At 43.2% G+C, this 25921-nt stretch overlaps 1 protein-coding gene across 6 annotated transcripts in view; it reads right to left on the minus strand.

Moving 5' to 3' along the window:
- Window positions 1-443: 443 nt before the first annotated feature.
- Window positions 444-25921, minus strand: part of kdm4c (lysine (K)-specific demethylase 4C) — a 39711-nt gene continuing 14233 nt past the window's right edge. The window contains exons 11-23 of one of the 6 annotated variants that reach the window (XR_009676312.1): window positions 23825-25917; window positions 23614-23725; window positions 22240-22427; window positions 21344-21587; window positions 16308-16384; window positions 15702-15757; window positions 15463-15571; window positions 7929-8123; window positions 6867-7037; window positions 5043-5162; window positions 2445-2537; window positions 849-1126; window positions 444-800 (exon numbers count right to left, since the gene is read on the minus strand). Coding sequence is in view for 4 of the 6 variants with exons in the window: in XM_061061499.1 (XP_060917482.1) it covers window positions 959-1126; window positions 2445-2537; window positions 5043-5162; window positions 6867-7034; window positions 7929-8123; window positions 15463-15571; window positions 15702-15757; window positions 16308-16384; window positions 21344-21587; window positions 22240-22427; window positions 23614-23725; window positions 23825-25917 (3623 nt within the window). In the remaining 2 variants the exon portion in view is untranslated. Of the gene's footprint in view, window positions 1127-2444; window positions 2538-5042; window positions 5163-6866; window positions 7038-7928; window positions 8124-15462; window positions 15572-15701; window positions 15758-16307; window positions 16385-21343; window positions 21588-22239; window positions 22428-23613; window positions 23726-23824; window positions 25918-25921 lie in introns of all 6 variants that reach the window. The other 5 variants (XR_009676311.1, XM_061061506.1, XM_061061499.1 and 2 more) reach the window with 5 other exon arrangements.

Genomic DNA, 25921 nt, shown 5'->3' on the forward strand with positions numbered 1-25921 from the left:
AGGTGTCTTATTCAAAGGAGCAACAGTAGCGTTTCACATTGATGGGGCACATAATCCAACACACAGGCATGGCTTTCTGTCTGAATGATTCATCCAGGAGTGATTTACTTTTGGTCTTTTTTTTTTAATTTATTTTGTTTTTGTGTTTTAACAGTGATTCCGTTTTTCAGTGTCGACTCCAAAATACATGAATGATCGGTCTGTACTGATTGAGGAGCAGCGCAGAGAGGAAGCCATTGGCGTGTTCTTGGACTCGGCCCCCCCAGCAGAAGCAGTTAGGAGACAGTGTTGAACATGCAGGGGGGGGGGAGAAGCAGTAAGACATGAGGAAAATAATACTACAAGCAAAGTGCATAAATATCCCAAAAATCAAAACAAATGGAAATAACGGACCCCTAAAAAGCTACCAGAGGCAAGCTATTTAGAAAAAATCTCACCTGTGATTTTTTTTTTTTTTTTTTTTTTTAATGTACAAAGAAAAAAAAAAGTTATTGTTCATTTTGAAAAAAGGGTGACGTGACAAATGTAAGTCACGTTTTGTTTTTCCCTGACGGATGTGAAAGCACGAGGAAGGCAGCCAGCGATGCCCGCTGTTTACCCGTTCTGTAAGAGTCCCATTTGTCCAATCAGAGTCCTTCTCCAGCCTGTGACATCACTCAATCACTGATGTTTACTGTACAAGCACACACGAGTGAGTTTACATCCATCACACCCAGATCACCCGTTTCCCTCATGTTGTGTCCCCTGATCGATACACACACACACAAGTTGTGTGGGCAAATGTTAAAATGGAAGTAGATCTAGCCAGACTCACACACACACACACACAAACAGACACACACACGCACACGCACACACACACACACACACACACACACACACACACACACAACAGACCCCCTCTTCATCAACGGCTCATTCAGTGCATTCATTTGTCATCCATCCTCCTCCCATGACTTCATTTCCCTTTGTGGCTGCGTTGCTCCCATGTGCTTTTGGCAGTAGTACGGAGGCCTGGCAGGGCCACGTAGTCGTTCTGGAAGCGTGAATTGGGTGTCCTCTGGCGTTTCCTCTCCCCCTGCGTGGTGAAGAAGGCGTCCTGGAATCGCATGCTCGACGCGGTGGACTGGAAAAAAATAAGAAGAGAAAACACAAATAAGTGTCAAATAAAGATTGTTGGGAGAAAATGTTCAATTTTTTAAAAATGTCCTGCCATTAAAGTATCAACAGTGTTTCCTACAGAAAGAAGTTACACCTGCAGCCGAGGTGAAGTTCAACAAATACAGAAGTGTTTTGTGTTCATGCTAATTAGGAAAAATATGCACATGCCTAATTAACAAGGACATAACATTCATCAACTGAAAGGAAGAAGTGTGACTTTTTGATCCACACTTTGAGCACCAGCATGACACCAAAACAAACTGCTGTTTGGCGACACCTCCGCTATTCTGAAGCCTCCGCTCTCCTCCAGAGACACACCTCCACCCCCTCTCATCTCAAGCTGCTCGAGCTGCATTGTTGTGTCAGCATATGTTAGCGCTCTTTAGTTAGCTCGTAGCTTCATATCGCACATAAGTTGACACAGAATGATCTAAAAACACTCATGTGACATCCAAATAATCAGTGAGTATGTTCTTCTTCTCTCTAGTTCTTGACTAAAACAGCTTTTATACACAAGGGGAGGAGCCGGCCGTCCCGTCCATGTAAACACGGCTCTGACAACAACACAGCCAGCGGGACTCGAGCTTCTCACTCATTGTAGACAGTCATGACTCAGAGACACATTTACATTGATACATTCTTGATTTCTGCTGTATTTATGTGGAAAATGTTGCACATTCTGCCTTTAAGAACACAAGTGTGAACAATTCCTCTGTTTGAGTACACCTCATAAATCCCATTAAGGGGTTTTCTTTCTCAAAAACAAACAAAGAAAATCAATCTTAAGGACATCTTGGTGAACGAGGCTGATCGTCTATTAGTGTCTGTACAAACAACTTCATCCACACACCCACACACGGCCGGCCTCGCCCTCCACCCGTACGCGTCCGCTCCATTATTCATCAGCAGAACGTTTTAATACGTCGCTGAAACAACACTGCTGTTTTGACAAGTTTCACCACAGTTTCATCATCATCAACAGCCGAGACCCGTTTAGGGAGGCGTCTTATTAACAGTCCAGAATAACATCCGCAGCAAGCAGCTGCACAAAAACAATGTGAAGGTTCATATTTAACAGGAGAGGTCTGCGTCTCTCTCTCTCTCTGATCTCCTGCAGAGCATACAGAGGCTACACGCTACAGTCGGCAATCTTACACATGTTTAAAAGAAAGGAAAACAGCTGTAAGTATATCTCTGTCTAGTTATTAGTCTCTGTAGGAAACACTGGATCAACTTGAAAGTATAAAAAGATTTTGACGTTTCCCAGTAAGTCTAATACTTACAAGTCTACGCTTCACCTTTTTGGGCAGGTCTTCATCTAACGTATAGACATCGTCTCGTTTGGCCAGAACCTGGGAGCCGTCTTCAAACTCCACCTGAGAGCACAGGGACACATCGGACGCTCAATCCAGCAGTTTGAACTTTTAATGAAGTGCGTTTATATCACAGACATGTTTACTAGTCGCAATTAAGATGTTAAACAACAATTTTCCATTTGTTGCTCTTTTTTGCCTCCACTTTGCACTTTAATAACTTGGTAGGAATTCACATTTTGGTATGAGCGCTTGACTGATTTTATTGCGATGTTTTATTTGTTTTTTATATTTTGTTGTGCCGTCTGATTTTTTAAAATTAGTTTTCGTTTATGTTTTATGTTGATGTTGTCCTTGTGTTTCTTGTCTTCTGTGTGCTCCTGCTGCAAACGCAAATTTCCCCTTGTGGGACAATAAAGACTCTGAATCTGTTTTCTTTTTCAATGACGCAAACATAAAGCAGCGGTGAATTCAATCTGATATTTATGTGAAGTTAATCATCTGCTAAAGGGAACAAAATAATGCCAAAAGCTTTGAGGTAAGATAAACAAATAAAAAAAAAAAAAAGGATTGAACGGTGAAACAGAAATCCAAAGCAGATCTAATCATCACGACTCAGTTTCATCTTCCTTCTGCTCTCAAAGACTTTCTTCTCAGGAAATTCTAACTTTCCTCGCGTCAGACGGACCCTGAAGTCAAACACGCCCTGCCAGATCTCCTGCCCGGACACACCTTGACAATGGAAAGTTCTTGTTCGGCCTTTTTTTTTTTTCTGAAATGCGACCTCCTTTAAACCGGGCGCGTGCGTCAGCGATGCATTTGTGCATAACTAATGGTCGACGCCCGGCTCTACTAAATAAAGCTTTAAGTGAAACCGCATGACTCTCGAGCTTAGTGAATATTTCAGTGAGTTTGAATAATGCAGATTGTCACCTCCATCTCATCCTCCTCTTCTCGCTCGCTCTCTCTGCTTTCACTCTGCGTCTAAAGAGCTTTTTCTTCCTCTCTCTCTCTCTCTCTCTCTTTTCATCCTCCGTCTCCGCTCCCCCTCTTTGGTTACCATAACTTTAGCACCTCCTTAATACGGCCTCCTGTTCCCTCTTCCTTTTTCTCACCCTCCACTTCCCCGAACAAACATCTGGGGACCCTAACCACGTCAGAGAAGTCACGATGATTCAGACGTTCAGTTCAACAAGTTCGCTGCTCGTCTCGCTTTGACCTACAGCCGCAGATTGAATCTGTCAAAGTGGGTCATACACAGGAAGCTCACTATACATTATCCCACTTCTTACACAGATCAATCATCTGAAACCTCATTCATTTGGAATCATTTTATTGATTTCAGTAATCATTCATTTATTCCGCTAAAAACATAGTCCGTAGCCTTTATAAAACGAGCTAAGCTAGCTCTCTTACTCACTTTAAACTGAACATGTCCACTGATGGTGAAGTGAGACCCTACGAGTGACACAAGGTGAACATGTCGGCTTGAACCAGAGCAGCACCTGAAGGAGTTTCCAACCTTGTCAAGTAAAAAATTGCAAAGGAATGTCCGAATGGTTCTTCTCTGTGATTTTGAATAATTTGTTTTAGTGATTTTTAAATGTTCTATTTTAATGTTTCTTCTTCTTTTCTCTGTCATGATGCTTTTGATGTCGTGTGAATCACTTTGAATTGCCTTGTTGTTGAAATGTGCTACATAAATAAACTTGCCTTGCCACGGTCTGAGTCTGTTGACATGTTCTCGTCCTTTCACCGCTCTTTTAAACCTCTTCTGTGTCTCATACCTCTTCATGTTCTACATTTACTTTCCGTGCGATCTTCAGATTTTCAGACTCCTCGGTTATATCCTGCAGTTAAAGCGTCTTTTTACTATTTTTCCACTGTAAACAGACTGTTATCTTATTTAACCGTACTTCTTTCTGCGGATTGATACGACTACAGTCAGTCCTCCAGAGTCTGTCATGAGATCCGCCTCCATAGCAACCGTCTGCTTTTCTTAGTGACGGAGAATTATTCTTAAAAACGGTGAACTGTAAAGAAATATAGGACCGTTTTTATGTAGAAGTTGAAATCGTGGAATGAACCTTTAAGACATGCTGCGTGATATAGTTACTAGGGGAGTGATGTCACTAGATGGCGCCTTGTTTTTATCCTTGTAGTTCGTTTGAGCAGCCATCTGCCAGGACAGACGGATTCCTGTAGCCGAGCTTCTACTTCCCTTTTGTCTCTCAAGTCAACAGTGACGTGAAGGTCGTGTGGACGCTATGTCGCTCATGTATGATTAAATAGTAGACGTACAACCGGGTTTTTTTAAAGTTGATGTGTAGTTCGTAATAAACGACGAGCGTGTTATAAGTCCCAGATACGTTTGGTTTTGCACTTTTGGCTAACTTACTGTCTCCAACGCTTTCAAAACATCGATAACCAAGAGGCACAGACCCAAACCGTTAGCCAATTAGCCAATTACAAACAAGTATTTTAACACAGCCGTATAAAAACCAATTGATAAGATTATATATATTTCTGATATAGAGTATATGTGTGTGTGTGTGTGTGTGTGTGTACCTGGTACATGTAGGAGACGTTGGATCCCAGGTATTTGGCACCATAGAACAGACCATCAGGCCATTTCACTTGAACAGCTTCCCCGACTTCAGGCGGGCCCAAGTTCACACAATCTCTGCTCTAAAAATACAAAGAACAAAGGGTTGGTCTGGTTAGAAGCCTGAACGTGTGAGAACGACTTGAGGTTCAGAAAGAAAATATTCAGAAAGTCACTCCAGGCGAGCGCTGAGAGAGTGAGGAGAGAGCTCTTTTCAGCCCCTTACGCGACTAATGTGAGCTTTAATTCAGGACGCTTTCTATTCATCTGCTTAATAAAACTAAAGACTTTGATATGCTTTAATAATCTGCAGATACCTGACAACATCTTTCTGCTGATTTTCAAACAACGGGTTCTTCCACATCGTTAATGAACATGGGAACCTCAAGATAAAGCCATCCATCCATCATCTATACCGCGTTTCCCGTTTTGGGGTCACAGAGGTCTGGAGTCGTCCTAAGCTGTCATTGGTCGAGAGGCGGGGTTACACCCTCGACTGTTCACCAGCCAATCACAGCGCTGACATAAAGAGACAGACAACCAGCCACACTCACATCCACACCTACAGGGACTGTAGAGTCACCAGTTAACCTAACGAGCATGTCTTTGGAGGTCGCCTGTCTGACGCGGATTTGAACCAGGAACCTCCTCACTGTGAGGCAACAGAGCGACGCTGGGGGTGTTTTTTTTTAACGCTCTTGATGCTGAGCACTGAAAACGCTGCATTACATTTGGTTTTGTATTGAAAATGGGCGCTGCCAGCACAAAAAGCGTCGTCTGTGGACACAGGCTCTCACAGTTTGTTATCAGTTAAATGTGTTAAGACTGAAGTTCAGCTCTTTGAGACATTTCCTCACTAACTCATTGTAACGTTTTGTTGTGTCTGTAACAGCTACTTTTCTCCAAAGCTGTTTTCACACATGCACTCTTGCAAAATGTGTAGAGAATCTCAGGCAGGCTGTCCCTGAAATCTTCTGAAGTTGTTAAATCACACACGCACCATACATTAGGATACTACCCCTGTTATATGGGGCAAGACATTAAATCACAAGGATGACGCAGAAAAGGAGGACGAAGCAACAGAGTCAGACGCTATTGCCTTTGTATCAATGCTACATATCCACCGCATCAACTGAAGAGCAGAGAAAACACGGGAACAGAAACGAGTGTGAAGCTGCTTCATTACATGACGATCAGTCGCTCACTGGTCATGTGATACGATCATTTAAAGCCCGCCTGCACGCCCTTAGTGATTTTTCTCAACTTTACCTGCTGCAGTCACACATCGGATCAACACGATTTACCCCAGACATTCAACAAGGGGGGGGGGGGGGTCTGGTTGAAAAAGTCGGGGGAAAAGATTTGGCCTTTAATTCTCACATGCAGCTCATCCTGAACATTTAAAGGAGGTTTGTGCAGACTGATAATCACAAAGAACAGGCGGTCTAAAACGTGGATGGTTGGGAGACGGTAATGATAACACGCTGCTGCTACACAAACTCAGTAGTCCTCTGATATCCTCGTCTAATTGGAATGGCCTTTCAGGAAATCAATGTTGTTTGATGGTATTTACAGAAAGCTTCGTCGTGAGAGAAATTACTCGATAACACACCATCAGATATTCAAACGGGCTTGTAGAAGAACAAACGATCATTTAAGAACCAATCATCTTTCCTTGCAAGAAGGCAGGGCTGTTTCTTCTTTTTTTTTTTTAAATATCAGATATGACCTCATACATCCGGGAGACGACCTTTTCGAGCGTGGCTCTAATTAAAACACGTTCTCACCACTATGTCCTCGGGGTAGGTGTCGTTGGAGAAGGAGCCGTCGTCGAACATGACCTCGTAGAACATCTGGGACGTGATCTGGGTGACCTTTGAGCTGTAGTAGCGCAGGTTCTTGTGTTTGGAGATCACCGTCTGGCCCAGCGCGATGGACGCTTGGCATGCTCGCTGCTTCTAGTAAACACAGAGAACACGATGAGAGCGCGGCACGACAGACACCGCTGTATGGTTATAAAGAAATACTCAGGTGGTACCTAATTTTATATGGTGAGGGATAGCTACAGGAAAGTTCATTTTTAACTCGGACTGAATTAGAGCTTCAACCGCATCAGAATCGAGAAAGAGTAGAGATGTATTATGATGTTAATGCCATGGTGTAAGAGTCAAACGAGACGCTGAGGGAACATCTTCCACATCAAATATTGTGTGACACATTCGACTGCTAACAGAGCAGCAGGATGATCTTTCTTATCCGCTCCCACCCTCTGGAACTCACTCCCAAAAAAACCATCAGAGACTCCCCCACCCCCCCCGAACTCACTCTCCACCTTCGAGGAATCCCTCAAATATTCACCTCTTCAACATCGTCTACAACCTCTGTTCTCTTCCTCCTTCACTTGAGAGCCGTTTTCACATCTGCACTCCGGAAAATATCTGGATAATTTCCTGCTGAATCCGTTTTCTTTTTCACTGATTGCGAACATAGAGCAGGCGTGAATTCAATCTGATATTGATGTGAAGTTAATCGTCTGCTAAAGGGAACAAAATGAGGCCAAAAGCTTTGAGGTAAGATAGAAAAAATAAAAAAGGATTGAACGATGACACAGAAATCCAAAGCAATCTGACGTCACTCAGGCTTCGTCCATTGATATTTATGTTTTGTAAGTAACTATTGGAACGTTGAATCCCCTCTCTGCACAACAAATTGACCTTTCTAGGTACTAATAAAGAAACCTTAACCACAACTCATAACTTGTGAAAACTGGAACCAGCACTGCTTTATCCATTTCATGTCCTTTCAAAATAAAAGACAACCTGGTTCATAGCGTCTGTGCCGTCACTTACAGCTGACGAACTCCGAGACTGGTGTCTGTGGCAGGTGATCGACACCACATACGGCCAATCATCCGGCTCCATGGTTACGCCGGCGGCATGGGCACAGGTCACGTGGAAGGAGGTGGGACACCGGCCACACGAGCACTGGATGCAAGCACCGGCCTGCCGCTTCCCCCCGCACCGCTTACGACAGTAGATGCACCTCTGTAGAAACACAGAGCAGAGCGAGCGATCAACACCAAACACAGCCTGACACAGAGGTATCCTTCTTCTCTACTCATGACGTACTTCTTTAAAAAAAACAGGTCAGAAGTTTATGGTTTTATTTTTAATAATAGCTTCATATTTCACTAACAGGAGTAAATAGTTCATTTGTTGGGGGACTATTTTCAGCTGTGAATTAATATTAAGATCTCCAGAGAAAACACCGAGCAGAAGGAAGGGGGTCGGGTTGAAACAAAGTTTAACAGCAGAGCCCATGTTCAGCGTGAAGACGAGAGACATGTCTGATCCACTGTGTGGCTCCTTTACAAGGTTCAAGAGAAGAAGATATGCACACACACACTCAAGAGCGTTTCAACCTGAGGTATGGAATCTTCTGAAGAAGACCTCGGGTCCAATTGTTGTTTTTGATATTACCCAACGCCTTCATGAGGTGCGTATAATTAACCCCTTTTCTCATTTACTGTTCCAGGTGTAACAGCTTCTTCTTCTTTCTTTTTTTTGGGCGGGCGGGGGGGGGGGGCTTTTTGTGTCTTTATTTAGAGATAGATCAGTGGATAGAGTCAGAAATCAGGGAGAGAGAGAGTGGGGAATGACATGCGGTAAAGGATCCACAGGTGGGACTTGAACCTGGGCCGCCCGCTTGGGAGGACTACAGCCTCCGTACACTAACCACTGTGCCACCAGCGCCCCGTTTGCCACTGTTGTTCAAAAGCTGTTAGAGAAGAATATTTGCTGTTGCATTATTCAAAATCTTAAATTTGTCTTTTTTGTGGGAATTTAAGGAAATGAGAGGACACACGAAATATGAAGTTCTGGTCGTGTGTGTTTTAGAGAAGTAAAAAATTATTCTGAAGAAGCTACGGTGTGATGTTCTGCCTGCATATAATTCAGTACAGTTTGAATTTCTGAAGTTTAGTTTAAGGACGCTCATTAAGGTCCACCTGGCCTTTTATTTATCCGAGCGCCAGCCTCTTTTTTTTAATGAGTACATGAGCGTTTACATCAACAGAGCCTAGCTTCTTTTTCCCCTGTGAGCGCTTGGAGTTCAAAACCTTCAACTTTTCAAGGAAGACGCTGTCGACGTCCCCTGCGCTTTTTTTCAAAAATGAATTATATTCCCCGTAGTTTTGCCGCCTATGGATCGTGTCTTGTAACCGCATCCTCTCTGCTCCGTGTCTGATCCGGAAAATAAACCCATTTCAAATATAACACACGCAGCAATGAGCAACAGAGCAGTGGCCGTTGTCAACAGACTGTTGTCATAGCGACAGGATGTACATGCAGCGCTTTTACTCTAAGTGCACAAACGCTTCATGCAAACACTTCAGAGCGCACAGCCAGCGCTTCTCTGGACACAGGACCAAAGTAAGAGTCACATCCTCTACTTCCATTAAAATCTCCTTATTTCAAACTACAACTGTTGAGTGTTTTTCTTTAAAAAGTCTAAACTTATGAAATGGTGTGGCATCTGCAACAGAGTGAAAAAAAAAGGGTAATTTAAAAATCTGGATTTCCACTTGAGAGACTTTTTGCAATAAGGGCTCAAGAAAAACGGCAGCGAATTAAAGACAAAAGACCGCTAAGTGAATCATGGCTCAGTTGTGCCCTTAACCTCAAACATCATTTGAAACCATCATGTGCGCTGAATAATGTGAAATCTACTCAGTGCAGTGTTATTGGATACGGTGGTGTAAACAAAACATAGCAGGGGGAAAAAAAAGGGGAGGGAGAGTGAGCGCCCAGTAGTTACATGAAACTGAAACATGTTATTCCATCAGGACAGGAAAATCCTTAAATAAGGCCAATCAGATGACATCATGAGGTTTCCACAACAAGCCAGAGCTGCTGTGGGTCTTTGTTTCTGTAAATGACGGCACGCTGGGCAGCATATTACACGAAAGGTCGTCACAATGTTTGATGCTTTGATTCTTTTTGTTACCATGTGTTTTAAAATGATTCATTATTTTAATGGTTTATAGAATCAGTACAGACACTTTAACAACATGCGTGTTCAATTTAGACAGTGTGCCGTCCAAATAGCAATGGACTTATTTGTCAATAAACTTATTCTTGCAAGTTAGACAGCGTACAAGAGTTTGCCTGCAATTTTCTAAGTACTTAAAATTGTGACTTTGCACAACTTTGGTTTTTGACTTTTTCTAAATAATCCGGCTAAAAACATGAATATGTTGCAAAATCGTATCGTGTACAAGTACTTACAATTAGTGAGGATAGAAAGGGTAATACATTTTAATTAATTAGGGTGCGTGTGCCGAAGAACATCAGGCCACCCCTGCATAAGTCAGGGTCACCCCAGTTAAAAAAACATCTGGATACGCCTGGAACTTGATTTTTTTGTTGCTGTGGTATTGTAACAGGTATCAATCGGCGTTTTCGGACCGCAGGAACTTTTTCATAGTTCTAGGAATTGTTGGAACCCTCCCCCTTTTTTGTTGACTCCGCACTGCAGGAACTGTGAACTATTTTAGTTCCTAGAACCCCGTTTAGAGGATCCTTCAGAGTAGGTACCATGGCAGTGTGAATGCAGACAGTAATTCCTCTTCATAAAGTCCCCAGAATGTTTTGGTCTGAAAACACCGAATATAGTTTTCTTTAACTATTATCACATTTGAAAAATCTGGTTTTGTGACAGCTCTGTTGTACACACTGTAACGATGTCCGTCTTGCACATACACACCCAACTGTTCTTTAGTTTTCTGAACCCAACAGCCCATCAAGTCTATTTCCTCCACTGAGGCATCTCCCCTCTCCTCCTTCTCCTCCTCTCTTACATAAACTGGACTTTCTTAGCGTAGGGGAAAAGAATGACGGCATCCTCCCATTATAACTCCGCTCCCCGTTCCTCTTTCACCCCCTTTCCCATGCCTCCCATCTCACTCTGTTACCGCCACTCTCCTCCTCATGAAAACACCCATCTGTGCCCTCCCTTCTCGCCCCGTCTCCCTCGCTCTTGAGGGTTTTATCCACATTCCTCTGAAGGTAATTTATTCATTCATCTAATTCCTGGGGATCCATACGTGTTGACAGATAATACGCCTATATATAGAGGAGCTCCTCAGAGAATGTACCTCAGCGGTATGCACGTCAATTGGGAATTAGCTGCTTTGTCGATGGGAATTTTCAGCTTATTAAAGGCTCTGATGACACACGGACTGTTATAATAATATCTAATTATAGAGAACATAATGCATCCTAAAAAGCACATGTAGGAGTGTGATGATGCTACAGTACGTTTAAAGAACAGAGATGTTTTAATTCACTGATTCATATGAAGGGAATAAGGAGGAATAACAGCAAAAGACAGCCGGATAAAAAGGTTAAATAGTGTAAAACTTTTTAAACCGTCTGCCTTTATAAGCAACTCACAGAAAGACATTTCTTTGGAAAATAGACAGCTGTTCTAATTACTTAAGAGAGACAGCTTTTATTAAATGTGACCTCTGCAGCAGGCCTGAGTTCCACCTTCATAATTATCAGCTTAGCCTACTTAACTCAGATCTCAGGTAGGGATCAGGAGGTATTGTGTACAGAGACACTCTTCTTCTGACGAGGTAACCCAAAGACAAAGCTTCATTAAAAAAGCGGGTGATGAAACTCGTCTTTTCTGCCTTCAAATTAACAAAGCCTCCGATGCTCTGCGGCTCCTCTCTTTTCTGAACTGAGGAGACTTTTTTTTATTTTTTACTCAGCGCTTTTTCTTGGCGACTTACTTGGCCTTCCTTTCAAAAAAGCTTTCTTTTTTTCTTTTCCCCATACCTCCTCCATTATGGACGACGGTGTCTGGTCCACCTATTGAGGCCAGCTTGACAAGATTCTGACTGGCATGCAACACACCCCGAGAGTGTAGGAGGAACTGTGTGTGTGTGTGTGTGTGTGTGTGTGTGTGTGTGTGTGTGTATTGATCTCTGGAGATAAAAACATTTGATGGAAACATAGTAATGTAAAGATGTCAATATTTGTTTATGATGTTTAAATGTGTGAGAGTGTGTGTGTCTGTGTGTGTGTGTGTGTGTGTGTGAGCCTAACCCACTTTTCCCCGAGCCTGCGTCTTCTCAGGGGTGTATTTGGGTGCCTGTGTTGAGCCATGCGTTAAGAACATTCCCACAGTAAATTATGAATGCGTATATGTGCACGGGGTGTGTGCGTGTGCACTGTGTGACGGTAAATTATGAATGCACCGGGCTGCCGCAGGGGGGCAACGGGTCCAAGGCGAGCGTCACATGGCTCACGAAGCAAACTAACAAACGATAAAGTGAACATAAGAGGAGAGCTATACTGTCTGTCAATGTAGATTAAACATTCATTCATGTGAAGGGGTCTATGTTTGAACATTATATAACACATGGTCTTAGGATCATGGAGGAAGTACACTAAGGGCGTGGCTCCTTAGATAGTTAAGCAACCAGGAGGTAAGTTGCAAAGAGGTTATGTAAGGGCTCTGATTTGATATCGTGTTTTTAGCAGCAAGTTTATGAAACTAATTAGTGTCCTCTCTGATTTCCTTTAAAAGAGTCGGTTGTCTCTCAACCGGGAGGTCAGGGGTTCGAGCCCCAGCTCCTGCAGCCACATGTCCGATTTGTCCTTAAGGAAGACACTTAACCCCAAGTTGCTCCCGCTGCTTTGTCAGCAGCGTATGAATGTGTATGAATGGGATTAGTCACTTCACTTCATTGTCTTTTTAAACATGTCGGGGTCGTCTCGCTCACTTCACTTTCCTCTGTAGTCATGTGGCTGCAGGAGCGAGGGGGATCAAACCGACGACCTTTCTTTTGAGAGTCGACCGGCTCTACCGCTGAACCACAGCCGCCCCCATAATAAGAAATCCATTTGAGATTGAATGCAGCTTAATTCAAACAGCGAGTACATGTGCTTGTTGTGTGTGTCCCTGTGTGCATGCAGAAGTTGAAGGGCCTCAATTAGCCCTTTGTAGCCGGATTTCACTATTTGAATAATTTGCCCCTGAGGTAAGCGGTGTAGTTTTGATCTGTGAGAGAACGTTTTTGTTGGTCTACAGCAGACTCGGTTTTTTTTTCCTGCCTCATGGAAGAAAAGAGCTTACAATGCACATGTCCATGTCGTTTAAAGAGTAACACGCCCAGTGTGTGTGCTACTTCAACAACTCAGCGCGGGCTAAAGCTAGCCATGACATTTGAGCTATACTCTACTCTGCCATGTGAAACTCAGGGCTTGTTATCTGGGTCATAATAACACAACATGTGACTGGGCTTTTTTTTTTTTTGTATTCAAGCGTGCTTTGCTTTTTTTTTTTTTTTTCATATTTTACATTCATCTAGAAATCAAAGAGATTTAAAAAAAAAAAAAAAAGAGACCCATCTGTTTAATCATCGGCTGCAACACGGAGTGCTTGTGTCAGCATGTTGATAAGTGAAAAACGGGCGAGGGGGGAAAATGTTTCATGTCATCACGTAGGCTGATTGAAATGATTGCAGTCATAGATACATCTTTAGTTCAGATTCATCTTCCAACAGGGACCAAGCTTTGAAATTAAAATCCCACATGATTATCAAAGAATGAGAGAGAGAGAGAGAGAGAGAGAGAGAGAGAGGAAGAAACAGAAACATTTTGGCCTTTGTCTGGAATGTCAGAGGCTTTTTATTAAGTCTTGACTACAATTTTCCTGTTGTTTGAATTCTGGTTTAGATGGAGATGGATAGTGACTGTGTGGTTTGTACATTATTATCCAAATGAGCTTAATTTCAATGTGGTATCAGTAGATATGAACCATAACTCTCTTTAAATACACAGCGGGTGATGGAACAGTGTCCAAAAAAGTTAGCGTCCCATGAAGTGTCAGTGCACTCAACTCTTTAGGGCCAAACGCTCGAGTAGGAGACTGAATTGTTTTTTGGCTTACAACACCGTCGATTATCACATTTCTGTTAAAATGCTGAAACATCATGAGCTCCAGTTCATAGAGCACAACTCTCTAAATTCAACTTGATAACACTGCTTTAACCTGGGAACGCTTGTGTATATTACAATAGAGTCCACTTCAGTTAATGAGTGTGGGGGATTTAATTTCCAACTTTGTCTTATTTTAGAGTTAGATGACATGAAATATAAAGATCCTCAGCTGAACTCAGCTTGAGCCCTAGACCACCTGATGAATCTTCTGAAGTCAGATTTACATCCGATGAAAAACACAGGCGCTGCACTTATAGTGATTTAAATTGTTCTAACATACATTCAACTATTTATTAAACAAGAAACAAAGAGCTATGTAGTTGTTTGACTTGTTTATGATAGCCCAGCTGATTGCCCAGCTGCTTTAATGTCCTTGCCGCTCAGCAGTACGTCGGTCCTTAATCAACAAAAAAAACATCTGACAAATCTCAATATTCAATCTCCTGAGAAAGACTGAAAAGTAAACAATTGTTTGCGTCAAGTGATTTTTATGCTGTGAGTTTTTCGTTGGTATAAATGCTGGTATACCAAGATGTGTGATGTTTAATAGCAGCCACTGTCTCTTTGGCCATTTAGTTGGATACTTGACCCACTGACTCGAGAGTGAGTACAGGTCAGGGAACCCCACAGCAATGCTAAAAAAAGGTTAGCTCGTCAATGTAAGACATTTTTTTAAAAAGTAGGAGAAGGCGTCCAGATGATCCGTAACCTTCTGATGTCAATTGACTGCAGTAGTGCGTAGTGAAGGCAAGGTGTCACAGGGGCGTAAATATCACGCCTTGTTTGGGTCATGTTGTGTGTAAGTAGATGAATCTTAACTCCTGAAGTTTTCATTCACATGTGAATCTTATTGTTGAGACAGTCATTTGAACAGGGAGTGTTTATCTCTGGTATCCATCTTGTATTGGGATGCACCTCTCCGACACTTTGCTTTCTGCTGAGCTATCGCGGTGCCTGCAGCGAAGAGCTAACTATAGTGGAAACATGTCAGGTCTGCTGAGACGTACTCCAGCTCTCTCATTAAGCAAACACACACACACACACAAAATAGATGTACTAATGCATGCAAAAACACACACACACACACACACACAGGCAGATAAGACACACAACCACACATGTAGAGACAAACCCCCACACACAGACAGCCCTACACACACACACACACACACACACACACACACACACACACACAAACCCCCACTACCACCCACCAGTGGTTAATTATCTAGCTTTGATTGCGGGCATGTTCGTCTCACATTGTTAATTAGAACTGTGAACACTTCATTAATTAGACTGAGCCAGTCCTCAAGGACCTGGGGAATTCCAGTACTGCATCTGTGTGTGTGTGTGTGTGTGTGTTCGTTCTTACCAGTTTATACCGCTGCATAGGGATCCTACTGGTGTCAATAGGACCTCTCTTGGCTTCATCACTGAACCTGGCCTCTGGGAGTGCTACTGCACACATAATGTGGGCCCATCTATACAAACACACACACACACGAGCACAGGCAAACAAATTAATACGTTATGATGATTACGATGCAGAGACATTTCATTCGTCTGAGCTCCAGAGATCAGAGATAAGTGCTGAACAAAAGGACGTCTCACTTGTCGTTTTGGGTTTTTTTCAGGGCTCCACCTCTGAGGTTACAAAGACAGCATTCCTGAGGAAACACAAGCAGAGAGCCAAAACAGGTAAGAAATAATTCTTCAACTCACCACTTCATTTACATTTTGCTTATTTTAAATCAGATAGAATAAGAGTCGATGTTATCAACAGTTATCGTTCGTTAGATAACTTGTGATTTGACAAAAAAAAACAACAACGGTCGAGAATTTTTCAAAAGCATCTCCAATATTGATCCTAGTTTGAGCACGTTTCTGCTCGTGGAGCTTATTAGAAACATGCAGAGGCTTTTTAGGTCGGGTACAATCACTTCTATCTGAACCAGTTCTCCATCGCGGCAACACCTGTGTGTTTGCCGTTTGCCCGGCCGTGTGGGGGGGGTCGCCTTAAAACCTTCTCTTATACAAACAAATCCAGAGCATTCAGGAGCAGAATCTAAAGTTAGAAGGAGGACATACTGGCTGCTGCATTGTTGTCAGAGAAGCCAGCACTTCAACATAGCATGTTTCCTTAATGTCTGATCAGATAGTAAGATTAATTAGCATATTATGACGAAAAAAAAGAAAAGGAAAAAAAAAAGTTCTTACTGCTGTAAAGCTTCCCTCCGTACAGCGATCACAAGACCACTGTTCACCAACGTCATCTGCAGCAACACCATAGCAACCTGAAGGAGGCAATAATTGATGAAAATGAATGATGTTGTAAAAGTTAAGATGTCAGTCTCAACGTCTTCTTGGAGATAAAACTGTGACGTCACAGTTCTATTGTGTTCAGAGAAGTCTACAACGTGCAGTTTCTGTACAGCCGTGTCGCTCTTTCAGTTCATTCTGTTTTCACCTTTTTGGAGTTCGCTCTACTACCAGCTACAGTACGGTAGTCGAGCTCTCAGCCTGCAGGGAAAGTTGTGACGTACAGAACCCTAGCTTGCCAGCTCTCTGCCCGACTCCTCTGGTCACTCTTTAACTTTAATATAGGACTCTTTCAATCAAAAGAGCACTCCACAAGGTTTATTTACTGAACAATATACCACCGTTTTATGTAAATGCATGATTATGACCTCATGAGGGAGAAAAGATGTAAAAAAAAAAAAAAAGTCGTGCAACCGGCCTGGTCTGTGTCTTTCCCGGCACAGCATGCAATCAGCCGTCAACACACATTTATTAGGGATGTATTTTTATTCGCATCAGGTCGATCCCAGTGATGGTGGCGGCTGCACCTGCATTAATGACAGCACGGGTGTCAGAATTTAATTTTGGTATATTGATCGCATCGGTGTACAAGACGCATCCAACTTTTAAGATGAAAAAGTTGGTATTAAAAGTGCGTCTAATACAACGGATTTTACGGTAACTGTTTGGATTTCCTTCTCTTTTACATTTTCCCTTATTTCTAAATGCATCCCGTGGACAGGTGCTGCAAAATGAGCATTTAGCTATAACCACTGAGAGCGATGCATCTGGTGTCTGTGCATGGTTAAATGTTACAGCACTAATGTTACTGTATGTCCAAGTCAAATAAACAAATAAACAAAATATTTAATCTTCTCTTTGATTGTTAAACGTTTTGTTTTAGTGACGTCTCTTTCTCCCTTTTGTATTGATATTGTTATTTAATGTTTGTTTTTTGATAATTTCTTCTTCTTTTTAAACATTGCTGTACATATATAAACAACACAACTTCAGAAAGTCAACACTTTTTTATATTCAGGTCTAATTACAGATTTTTTTTCCTCAACTGTTTATTGGTTCTTGTTAAAATCTCTCATATATTCTTATCCCTGCACGGGTTATGTACATTTTCTTGTATAAGTCTATTTTTAATTGCACAGTTTAAGTTTGTTTCCTCTAGGGGTATTCTTTAAATCTTTTTCTCGGGTTAATATATATGTATGGAAGGGGGGGGGCGTCGGTTTTTGTGGTTAATTTGTAACAAATGTTTCATGTCATGTACGTCTTTGTAACCTGCTACTGGATGCTTTGAATTTCCCTCGGGATCAATAAAGTATCTATCTATCTATATGATGCTTTCATGTCTTGTGTGAAGCACTTTGAATCGCCTTGTTGCGGAAATGTGCAAAAGAAATAAACTTGACTTGACTTAAAATCTAACTTCTTAAAAAAAAAAAAAAAAAACAACCCTCCCTCCCGCTCCTCTACTGCTGAAGTGCTTTGTGGCCTGGTATCAGTGAACCCCTGACAGAAAACAGCAGACTTGACAACAAACGTTAAGTCCATCATCACTTACACAGAACAGAAGGAAACGCTACATCCACATTGTTTCCACAGATTTTCTACAGAAAAACGGTTTTGTTCCAAAGGAGAAGTGCTCAAAATTGCAGGCTAAGTGGAAATAGAGAACTGTGTGGTAGCTCTGTCTCCCAGTGAGTGAGTGTGTGAGTGTGTGTGTGTGTGTGTGTGGGGAAGAGAATGGTTGTGGTTGAGCATGAAAACGCAGGCAACACGAGAGGACGAAGTACATCAATGGGTATATGTTTACAGACGCATCTGTTTGTGTGTTCAGCTACGTATCAAAGAGCGCTTTGCATGACAGTCGGGCTCGCACTGCCGTGACATTTTCTGCTCTCTTTTCTTTCTCTTCTGACACTTGTGCACGAAGCCCTTTGTAACCCCCGACGACATCGCTGACAGACACAGAAAAACACAACGTGGTACGAAAAACAACGGGCACTCCGTGTGAATGTTGTTGTTGTTGTGAACGTTTTTTTTTCCTCGGTGGCCTTGGCGAGGCGGAGCAGCATTAATGTTTCATAAAAGAAAAGAAAAAAAACAAATCCTGGTGGCCTCTCACTGAAAATGTTTTTGAATTTTTTAAAAAGGATAAATGTGATTTTTTTTCCAAAGCGAGCGGTTGGTTAACGTCCACTGGTTAGAGGTTTTAGAAACATAAGCTGGAGGGGGATTTCGTTTCTTAAGAAACACTTGAAATCTGTGTATGCGTGCACGTCTCTCGTCCTTTTCTTCACCATCCATCACCAAACCGAAGATACAAATCTAGAGCTCACCTCACTTTCCGTTCCCAGGTTCAAATAACAGAACAGAGCTCGGACTTATTGTTGGGTCTCAGGACTAAACTGTGGCTTTTTCATCAGTGTCAAATGACACGCACTCCATCATCTACGCCCCCTCTGTGCGACCTCCACACACTCACAAGAGGCGAGTTAGTGGATGTGTAGTTAATACATGAATATAGTCTGTTTAAATCGATGTGATAGTCATTTTAAACCAGCAGGAACATTGGGAATGGGAGAGAAGATTTAGCGGATGTAGAGGTGAGGTGAACAGACAAAACGAAAACAGGGTGAAAATATTTCAAGAGTTTGATGAACTAGACAAACGGCACTACCAACATGATGCAGCACCTAAGCTCAAGATTTCAAAAACACAAACTAGGAAGCAGATATGAAACACCCGTCGCCTAAATGAGTTAACAGCCACAGAGATTACTCCATTCATTGTTGTCTGATGATTAATTTTTATTTAATGGCGCCTTTCAAGGCGGAGAAAAAAACCCAACAAAATAACAAATCATCGATAAAATTAACATTAAAAAGACGAGGAGTTCTGAGTACGGCCGGTTAAAAGAATCTATTCATCAATGCGTTGCAATTATTATTTTCCAAATTCAATAATGATTCAGAGAAATCCTGAGATTGATTTTTTCCGTTGTAGTGACACCACTCTCCACTGGGGGCGCTGGGGGTGCTGTGAAATCAGGTCATTCCATTACAGCACTGTTATGTGTATTTTGATTTTGCTGCAAATTCAGTTCAGGCACAAATGTGCACTTTAGATCAAACTGTCATCTGTTTGTATTATTAAATCGATATCAAAGCTTATTGATGGATATTGAATGGAATCAAGGGTGGTGCAGTGAGTTCAATGGAAGAAGAAGACCTGAGAGTGCGGGCTGGTGAGTTGATGAGCAGACTTTTCGTGACACAAAGTGAGTTGTTGAGAAAATTCAGTCTTTTAAAAAAGCTTTCTGTGCTCCAAATGCTTCAAACACAGGCTGCGTCTTTGTTTATTTAAAGAGATTTTCTTTATTTGTCTTACGAATGTATTTATTTGATTTGGAATTTCTTTAAAATCCTTTGTTTCTTCTACATTAAATATTCAAACAGGTCTTTTTGTGAGAAACAACTTTATATATACCAATAAAATAGTTTTATTGTTAACTCTAAAATGTAAAGTTATTACTCCTATTTCACAAGAAAAAGAAGCAAAAGGATCATTTTTGTTTTCATTGTCAGTGAATTGATATAAAATAAACGTATTGTTCATAAAGCGACTTCAATCTCTCTTTTTTAATGATAGAAAATTGTAAAATAAAAACTTGTTATTAAAGTCACCAGTAAGATCACGCTTCCCGAACCTGTGTCGAGAGCTGGAGATAAATGAAACCTCCGAACAGCCAATCAGAGAGAGTCCTCTCACAGAGCGCCGACGCTGATTCAACATGTTGAATTGGCCAAAAAAAGGCAGACGGGAGCCGACGGGTAGCGAAGGAACTGGACACACCGCAAAAACTAGGGCGACGAGCTTCAGGCATCAGATACAGATTACAAAGTCCAACAGGTTGAAAAATGATTTTATAACTCAGGCCGTCAAGCTTCTGAACTCTAAGGATGAAACTGATGATGGGTTTTCATTCTGGTTTTTTGGACGTTTTTATAGTCACTCTCAGTTTGCTGTTGTTACCTGATGAACTCTTTATGTATTTAATGTTGTTCATGGTGTTTCAATTGTCTGAGTCTATGCGCCTGTGTTTTTATGTTTTTATATTGTTTTCACCTGGCTGCAAACCAAATTCCCCCTCAAGGACGATCAAATTGAAAGTTGAGTTTGTCATGAACCCAGTGGTGTTATGTACGGTCGTATATTGAGTTGTAACCCCAACGATGACACTCCAGTGGAGAGTTTAAAACACGGTGGGATCAACACCAGTGGCCAAAAACTTTAGGGATGGAAACTTTTGCTTAAAGCTGTGGATACAGGACGGTGTGTGTGAGTCTGTAAAAACATTGTGTGCGAGTCTGCTTCTGTGGATGGCTGGCTGAAAGCTTGAGATACTGGCAAAATGTGTACGGATTGGGAAAGAGATCTGGGGGTTGTTAAAGCGTGTGAATGAGGGATTGAGAAAGAGCCCACAGTATATCGTGTCTGTGTGTCCTGTGGAACAAAGAGGCTCCAGGGTTTTCTTTTTTTTTTAACGAGTGTGTGTGAGGGCTCGATACACGGGTTTGGGGCTTTTGGACAGGAAGTACATGTGGTGAAGGCAGAGGATTCACCCTCATTGGGCTGACGAGGGAAATAAAATACTCCCAACCACGGAGAGAGAGGGGGGTAAGGGAAACAGGAGGGAGGGGGGGGCTGGAACATTTAGATGGAGTGAGTCAGGACATAAACCCACTGAACCTCTTAAAGTGACATCAGAGAGACAAGCAAAACATGTAGAAACAAACAACGTGGTCGTTGAGGTAGGTGGTGAAAGTTTAGGAACTATAAACTTTACTCACAACACCACCATTCACCTCAGGACACACCAGGCAGTCAAGACCTCACATCCTAAATTCACACTCCCCCCCCCCCCTTTCTGTACGTACTTGCATGTACTTGCAGGCAGCAGCCCTGGCAGTAGAGGAGAGGGGAGGTGCCATCTTCCTGCAGCAGAGGGTTAGTGGGAGTCGGGGGGCAGTTCTGCTCCCGGAAAGAAAAGCAGATCTCTGGGACCAGAGGCTTAGTCCTCCGCAGACTCCTACAGGGACGTGTGGGGCCCTCCACTGGAGATGAAGGTTTGGCGCAATCCTCAGCAGCGATAGACGAATTGTCCTCAGCTTTGTCTTCGACCTTAAAAAGAGAACATGCTTGACTTTCCTGGAGCTTCATACCCAAATATCTACTAGCTTTTCTCAAATTTGTTCTCAAGACAGAAGAACAACCTATGTCTGATTCATGAAATATTCAAAACTTTTCACCCCCCTTCAGCCCTGCTCAGAACAGGCTGTTTCTGTGTCTGTAGCTTTAAATATGTAAATGAGCTGTGTCTGACCACGCCCCCTCTCCGGAAGGACTTGGTGTACTCTGGCTTTCTCGCTCCATGTCCTATTGTTTACGGTGAGAAGGCAGACTCAGAGGGGCAGAACAAACACCTAGCTGTGGGAGTGTCACCCACCTGGGGGAGGGGCTACTGCCCTTTGTGATGTCATGAAGGGAAAAATCTCCAAACGGCCTGTTTGAGCACACATTTTCTGACAAGTGGAGCAGGGAAAAGACGGAGAGGAGGGGGCTTTTTGGATATAATTGTTCAGTTTGTAGACGGACTAGGGACTCATTAATGTTGGAAACATGGGAAAGTATATTTTGCATAATATGTGACCTTTAAAGTGTGTTTATGCTTAAGTCTGATATATACACAGTCATTAATAAAACTGTAATCCATTCATGATACGAACATTTACCAAATGGCACTGGGTGTGATTTCAGTTGAACGCCTCTTTACCTGATAATAGGGCATGAAGAGTGTGCATACAGCGCAGAACGGCTCCATTGTGGCTGAATGAGCATTGTACTCCCTCTCCGCCGTGAAGCAGCTCTTCCTGTTCTGCCACAGGTAGATGAGGGGCTTCGCCCACGCTTCTATTTCCTGCTCCTCCTCCTCCTCCTCAGCCAAGGTTGCTTCAGTGGGCTCTGAGTGCAGACAGGACAAAAGCCTTACAACCTTGCAATCACTTATCTATTCAACTGGCGCCTCTTTCACTGGAGCTCGGATGTTGATGATTCATGCCATGCAGCGTGCACATCTTTTTCTCGAGATTTGTAAATTGAGCCTTTTTTTTTTCTGAATGTAAAGTAATTATGTTGCTTGAATATGAATAAAGCGTAGCATGCATCCGTCTTTAACATCTGCAGTATTAATGGTTATGTAGTTAACTCAGATCTTTGTCATGCACAGTGCTGACTATTTCCTGCAGCGCCTTGAAAAACATTTGGGATAAATAGGACCCTGTCTGATTATAAAATTAACCAAAATGATAAAGAGCTGTCATCATCATAAAATAGGCGTCTGGCAGCCATGGACACCTCATGGTCATTTCTCATTCAGGGACAAACAACCAAAATGGCTGCTGAATTATTCATCTTTTTTTTTTTGGTTTTTAATACAGCTATTGAGATAATGAATGTGACTGTGTGTTTGCATTTGTAGGTGTTAATTGAGAGCCCTTCCCGCCCACTCTGTTCAAACCATGACAACAAATAGAGTATCTATCACACACTCATTTTACTGCGGTAGGCCTGGGAGTTATATCTGTTTGCTTTATGGGTGCGTTGACGTCAGAAGAATCATTTGGTGGGGGACATAAAATGTGAAAAATTAGGAGAGGAAGTGGGGAACCGCAGAGTTGAATGGTTCAATGGTTAGAAAGCTACGCAGCAGGGGGAACACAAACATTACCGGACATCACTTAAAAGCTAACGGGTTTGGTGTAAACTCTATTAAGTTATAAACCTCAATTCTACTCCTCGTGAAAGCTACAAGACCTTTCAACAAAGATACAGACATGGATTCTTTTAAAGATGCTTTAAATTGGGGTTATAGTTCCTCAAACTCAGGGGGGAAAAAAGTTATGGCATCTGTATTCTGGTTCACTGAAATGCAACGAGCAGAAGTCAAAGAATCATGGTTTCTGGCCGGATGCCACCTTCAATACGGCGCCGACCACAACAGGAAACGTCCCTGGGTTTTTATTAAAATGAGCACGGCTCTTGGTTTACAGCTTGTGCATGTGAGCTCTATGAATGTCTTTATAAGGCTAACACTTAGCTGTACCTTTCAGGGAACTATGTGTGTGTGTGTGTGTGTGTGTGCGCCCACCATCGTCACTGGCGACTTGTTGTTTGACAGCAGTGGGTACAGCCCGTGCAGTAGGTTTCCTGAGTGGGTGACGCCAGCTCTTAGACGTCCTCTTCACCGACAGCGCCGGGTACTAGTGAGCAGGCATCAATGAAAAGCGTTACATTATTTCTATTTAGATCAAACGGGAGCAAAAGACTGAAACTGTACAACTGAGTGGATGAGCACTCACAGCACAAACCTCTCCAGGTTCCAGGCCTAATTCATCACACTTGAAGTTAGTCGTATTATCTTCCTCCTCCTCCTCCTCCTCTTCTTCTTCCTCCTCCTCCTCCTCTTCCTCTTCTTCATCCGATGAGTCACTACTACTTTCTCCCTTGGCAATACTTTGCTGCTCCACCTCATCGCCATCGGATCCCCCTTCTTCCATATCAGACACCCCATCCTGTTCTCCTCCACCCACCCCGAGAGGTGAAACAGAAGCATCTGAGTGTAAACTCTCCTCTGCGTCTCTTTGTCTCTCCAGCTCCCTGCACAACGACAGCGCTTCAGACCCTTCGGCCTCCCCTCTGTGAAGTTCATAATCTCCACAAATCCCCATGGGTTCAAGAGCGCCGACAGAAACCAGTGAGGTGGGCTCCAGCTGGGCCCAGGTGAGAGGCCCCGCCTCCTCTTCCAGGCTCCCCGACTCCCGCAGGCCTTGATGCGGGTCATCCAGGTCGGTGACCTCTTTGCATTGAGGCTCGGTCCACATGGTGTAAGGTAGAGTGTCGTGGGTGAAGTCGGAGGGCAGATCGGGGTTCAAACTCTGGATGAGCACAGCGGGACTCTGGGAATTGAAGTTTTTCCAGATGCTGCTGGAGAAAGGTTTGGGCTCTAAGTATGAGTTCTGCGTAGTACAAAGCGAGGGGGGGTATGTAGTGTTGTGGTGGAGCTGGGATGCTGAGTGACTGTCACTCTGAGTGCATACTGCAGGGGAAGGGGCCGGGGGATTATTGTTTGAGGAACCACTTAAAAGAGAACCAGCCCTGCTCAGACTCGACGCACCGCCTCTTTGTACTGGGTCCTTTGAGTTGTCTTTATTTGCTAACTCTGCTAAGCTGTATTGCTGCTCTGTTTGAGATGAGGCGCTTTGAACTAGCTGGCGAGGGGAAGCCTCGGTCTGTCCAGCAGTTACATTTTCCAGCTCGGTATGAGCCCTTTCTCCAGCAATTCCTGCTGTTATTAGCATTTCATGGACACCACCAGATGTTATTCTGTGCGCAGCATTGGTGGTTAAATGAGCCATGTTGCCCTCTGAAACAGATACTGCTGCCCCTTTGCAATTATACGGAGAATCTGAATGCCAGTTGTTGGATAGTTTTACAGCAAGAGGTTCTTTTTTGGCCGTCATTGGGTCCGTTTCTCTCTCTCCATGTGAAGAAGGAGAGCCGGTTGGCGTCTCTCGTTGAAGCACAGGTGCAACGTGGTCCCTGCACAGTCTGGACTTCAGGACATCCCTCAGCCCGTCGTTAGCAGGAGTGAGCGAGGGCATCTCTTGTGTCAATACAGGCGGCGGCAAAGGGCAGATTCCAAGCTTATCTGTGGGCTCTGGAGTGAGCTGTGGCATATCCACAGCATTCCTCTGTAGCAGAGGAGGGAAAAGATTTTCCTCAGTGTTGCTTTTTTCTAAGTCCATGAAGGGGCCACATGACACGTGACCTTTCCCCTCTACCGGCTCAGTTTTTACATTGTAAAGTGCTTCTGCATTAGAGTGTGGTTTGATACATTTTGGCTCAGCTACCGTGTCCATTTTCTCCGCATTAGCAGCATTGTTAGTGTTTTTCTCAGAACCCGTGGCCATGTAGCTGTCAGTGTTTGGCATTAGGCTTAAAGTGCCTTCTCTACATGAGGAACTAGGCGTCTGAGCTTCACAGTCGGGAGGACACAAGCTCATCTCAGTCTCAGCTGAAGAGCTCGTTGTGTGGGAAGGTGAGCTGAGTCTGTTTGCCTCTCTGGGAGGCACCCTGATAGAGCGGCCCTGAAGAGTCGAGAGGTCTTGTGGTTCAGGAGAGCAGCACCTTGGCTCGTTATTTCCAGGATGCATCTGTGCAGCCTCCGGCCACTGTCTGAGTCCTTCAGGAGTCCTGCTCGGGACCCCTGACCCTGAGAGGTGTGGAGGGTCAATGTGAGTGTCTGTTTTTGCCTTTGGGTCATTCTTGACGGTCGACGCGGAGGAGGTAAAGGTGCTGCAGGGAGAGTTATCGGATGGCCCCTTGGTGGAAAATCCCAAACTATTACTCTCTACACGATTCACCTTGACCACACACATCTGTCTGCAAGGACCTGT

Source organism: Labrus mixtus, chromosome 2 (genome assembly GCF_963584025.1).
Source record: "Labrus mixtus chromosome 2, fLabMix1.1, whole genome shotgun sequence".
Classification (NCBI taxonomy): Eukaryota; Metazoa; Chordata; class Actinopteri; order Labriformes; family Labridae; genus Labrus; species Labrus mixtus.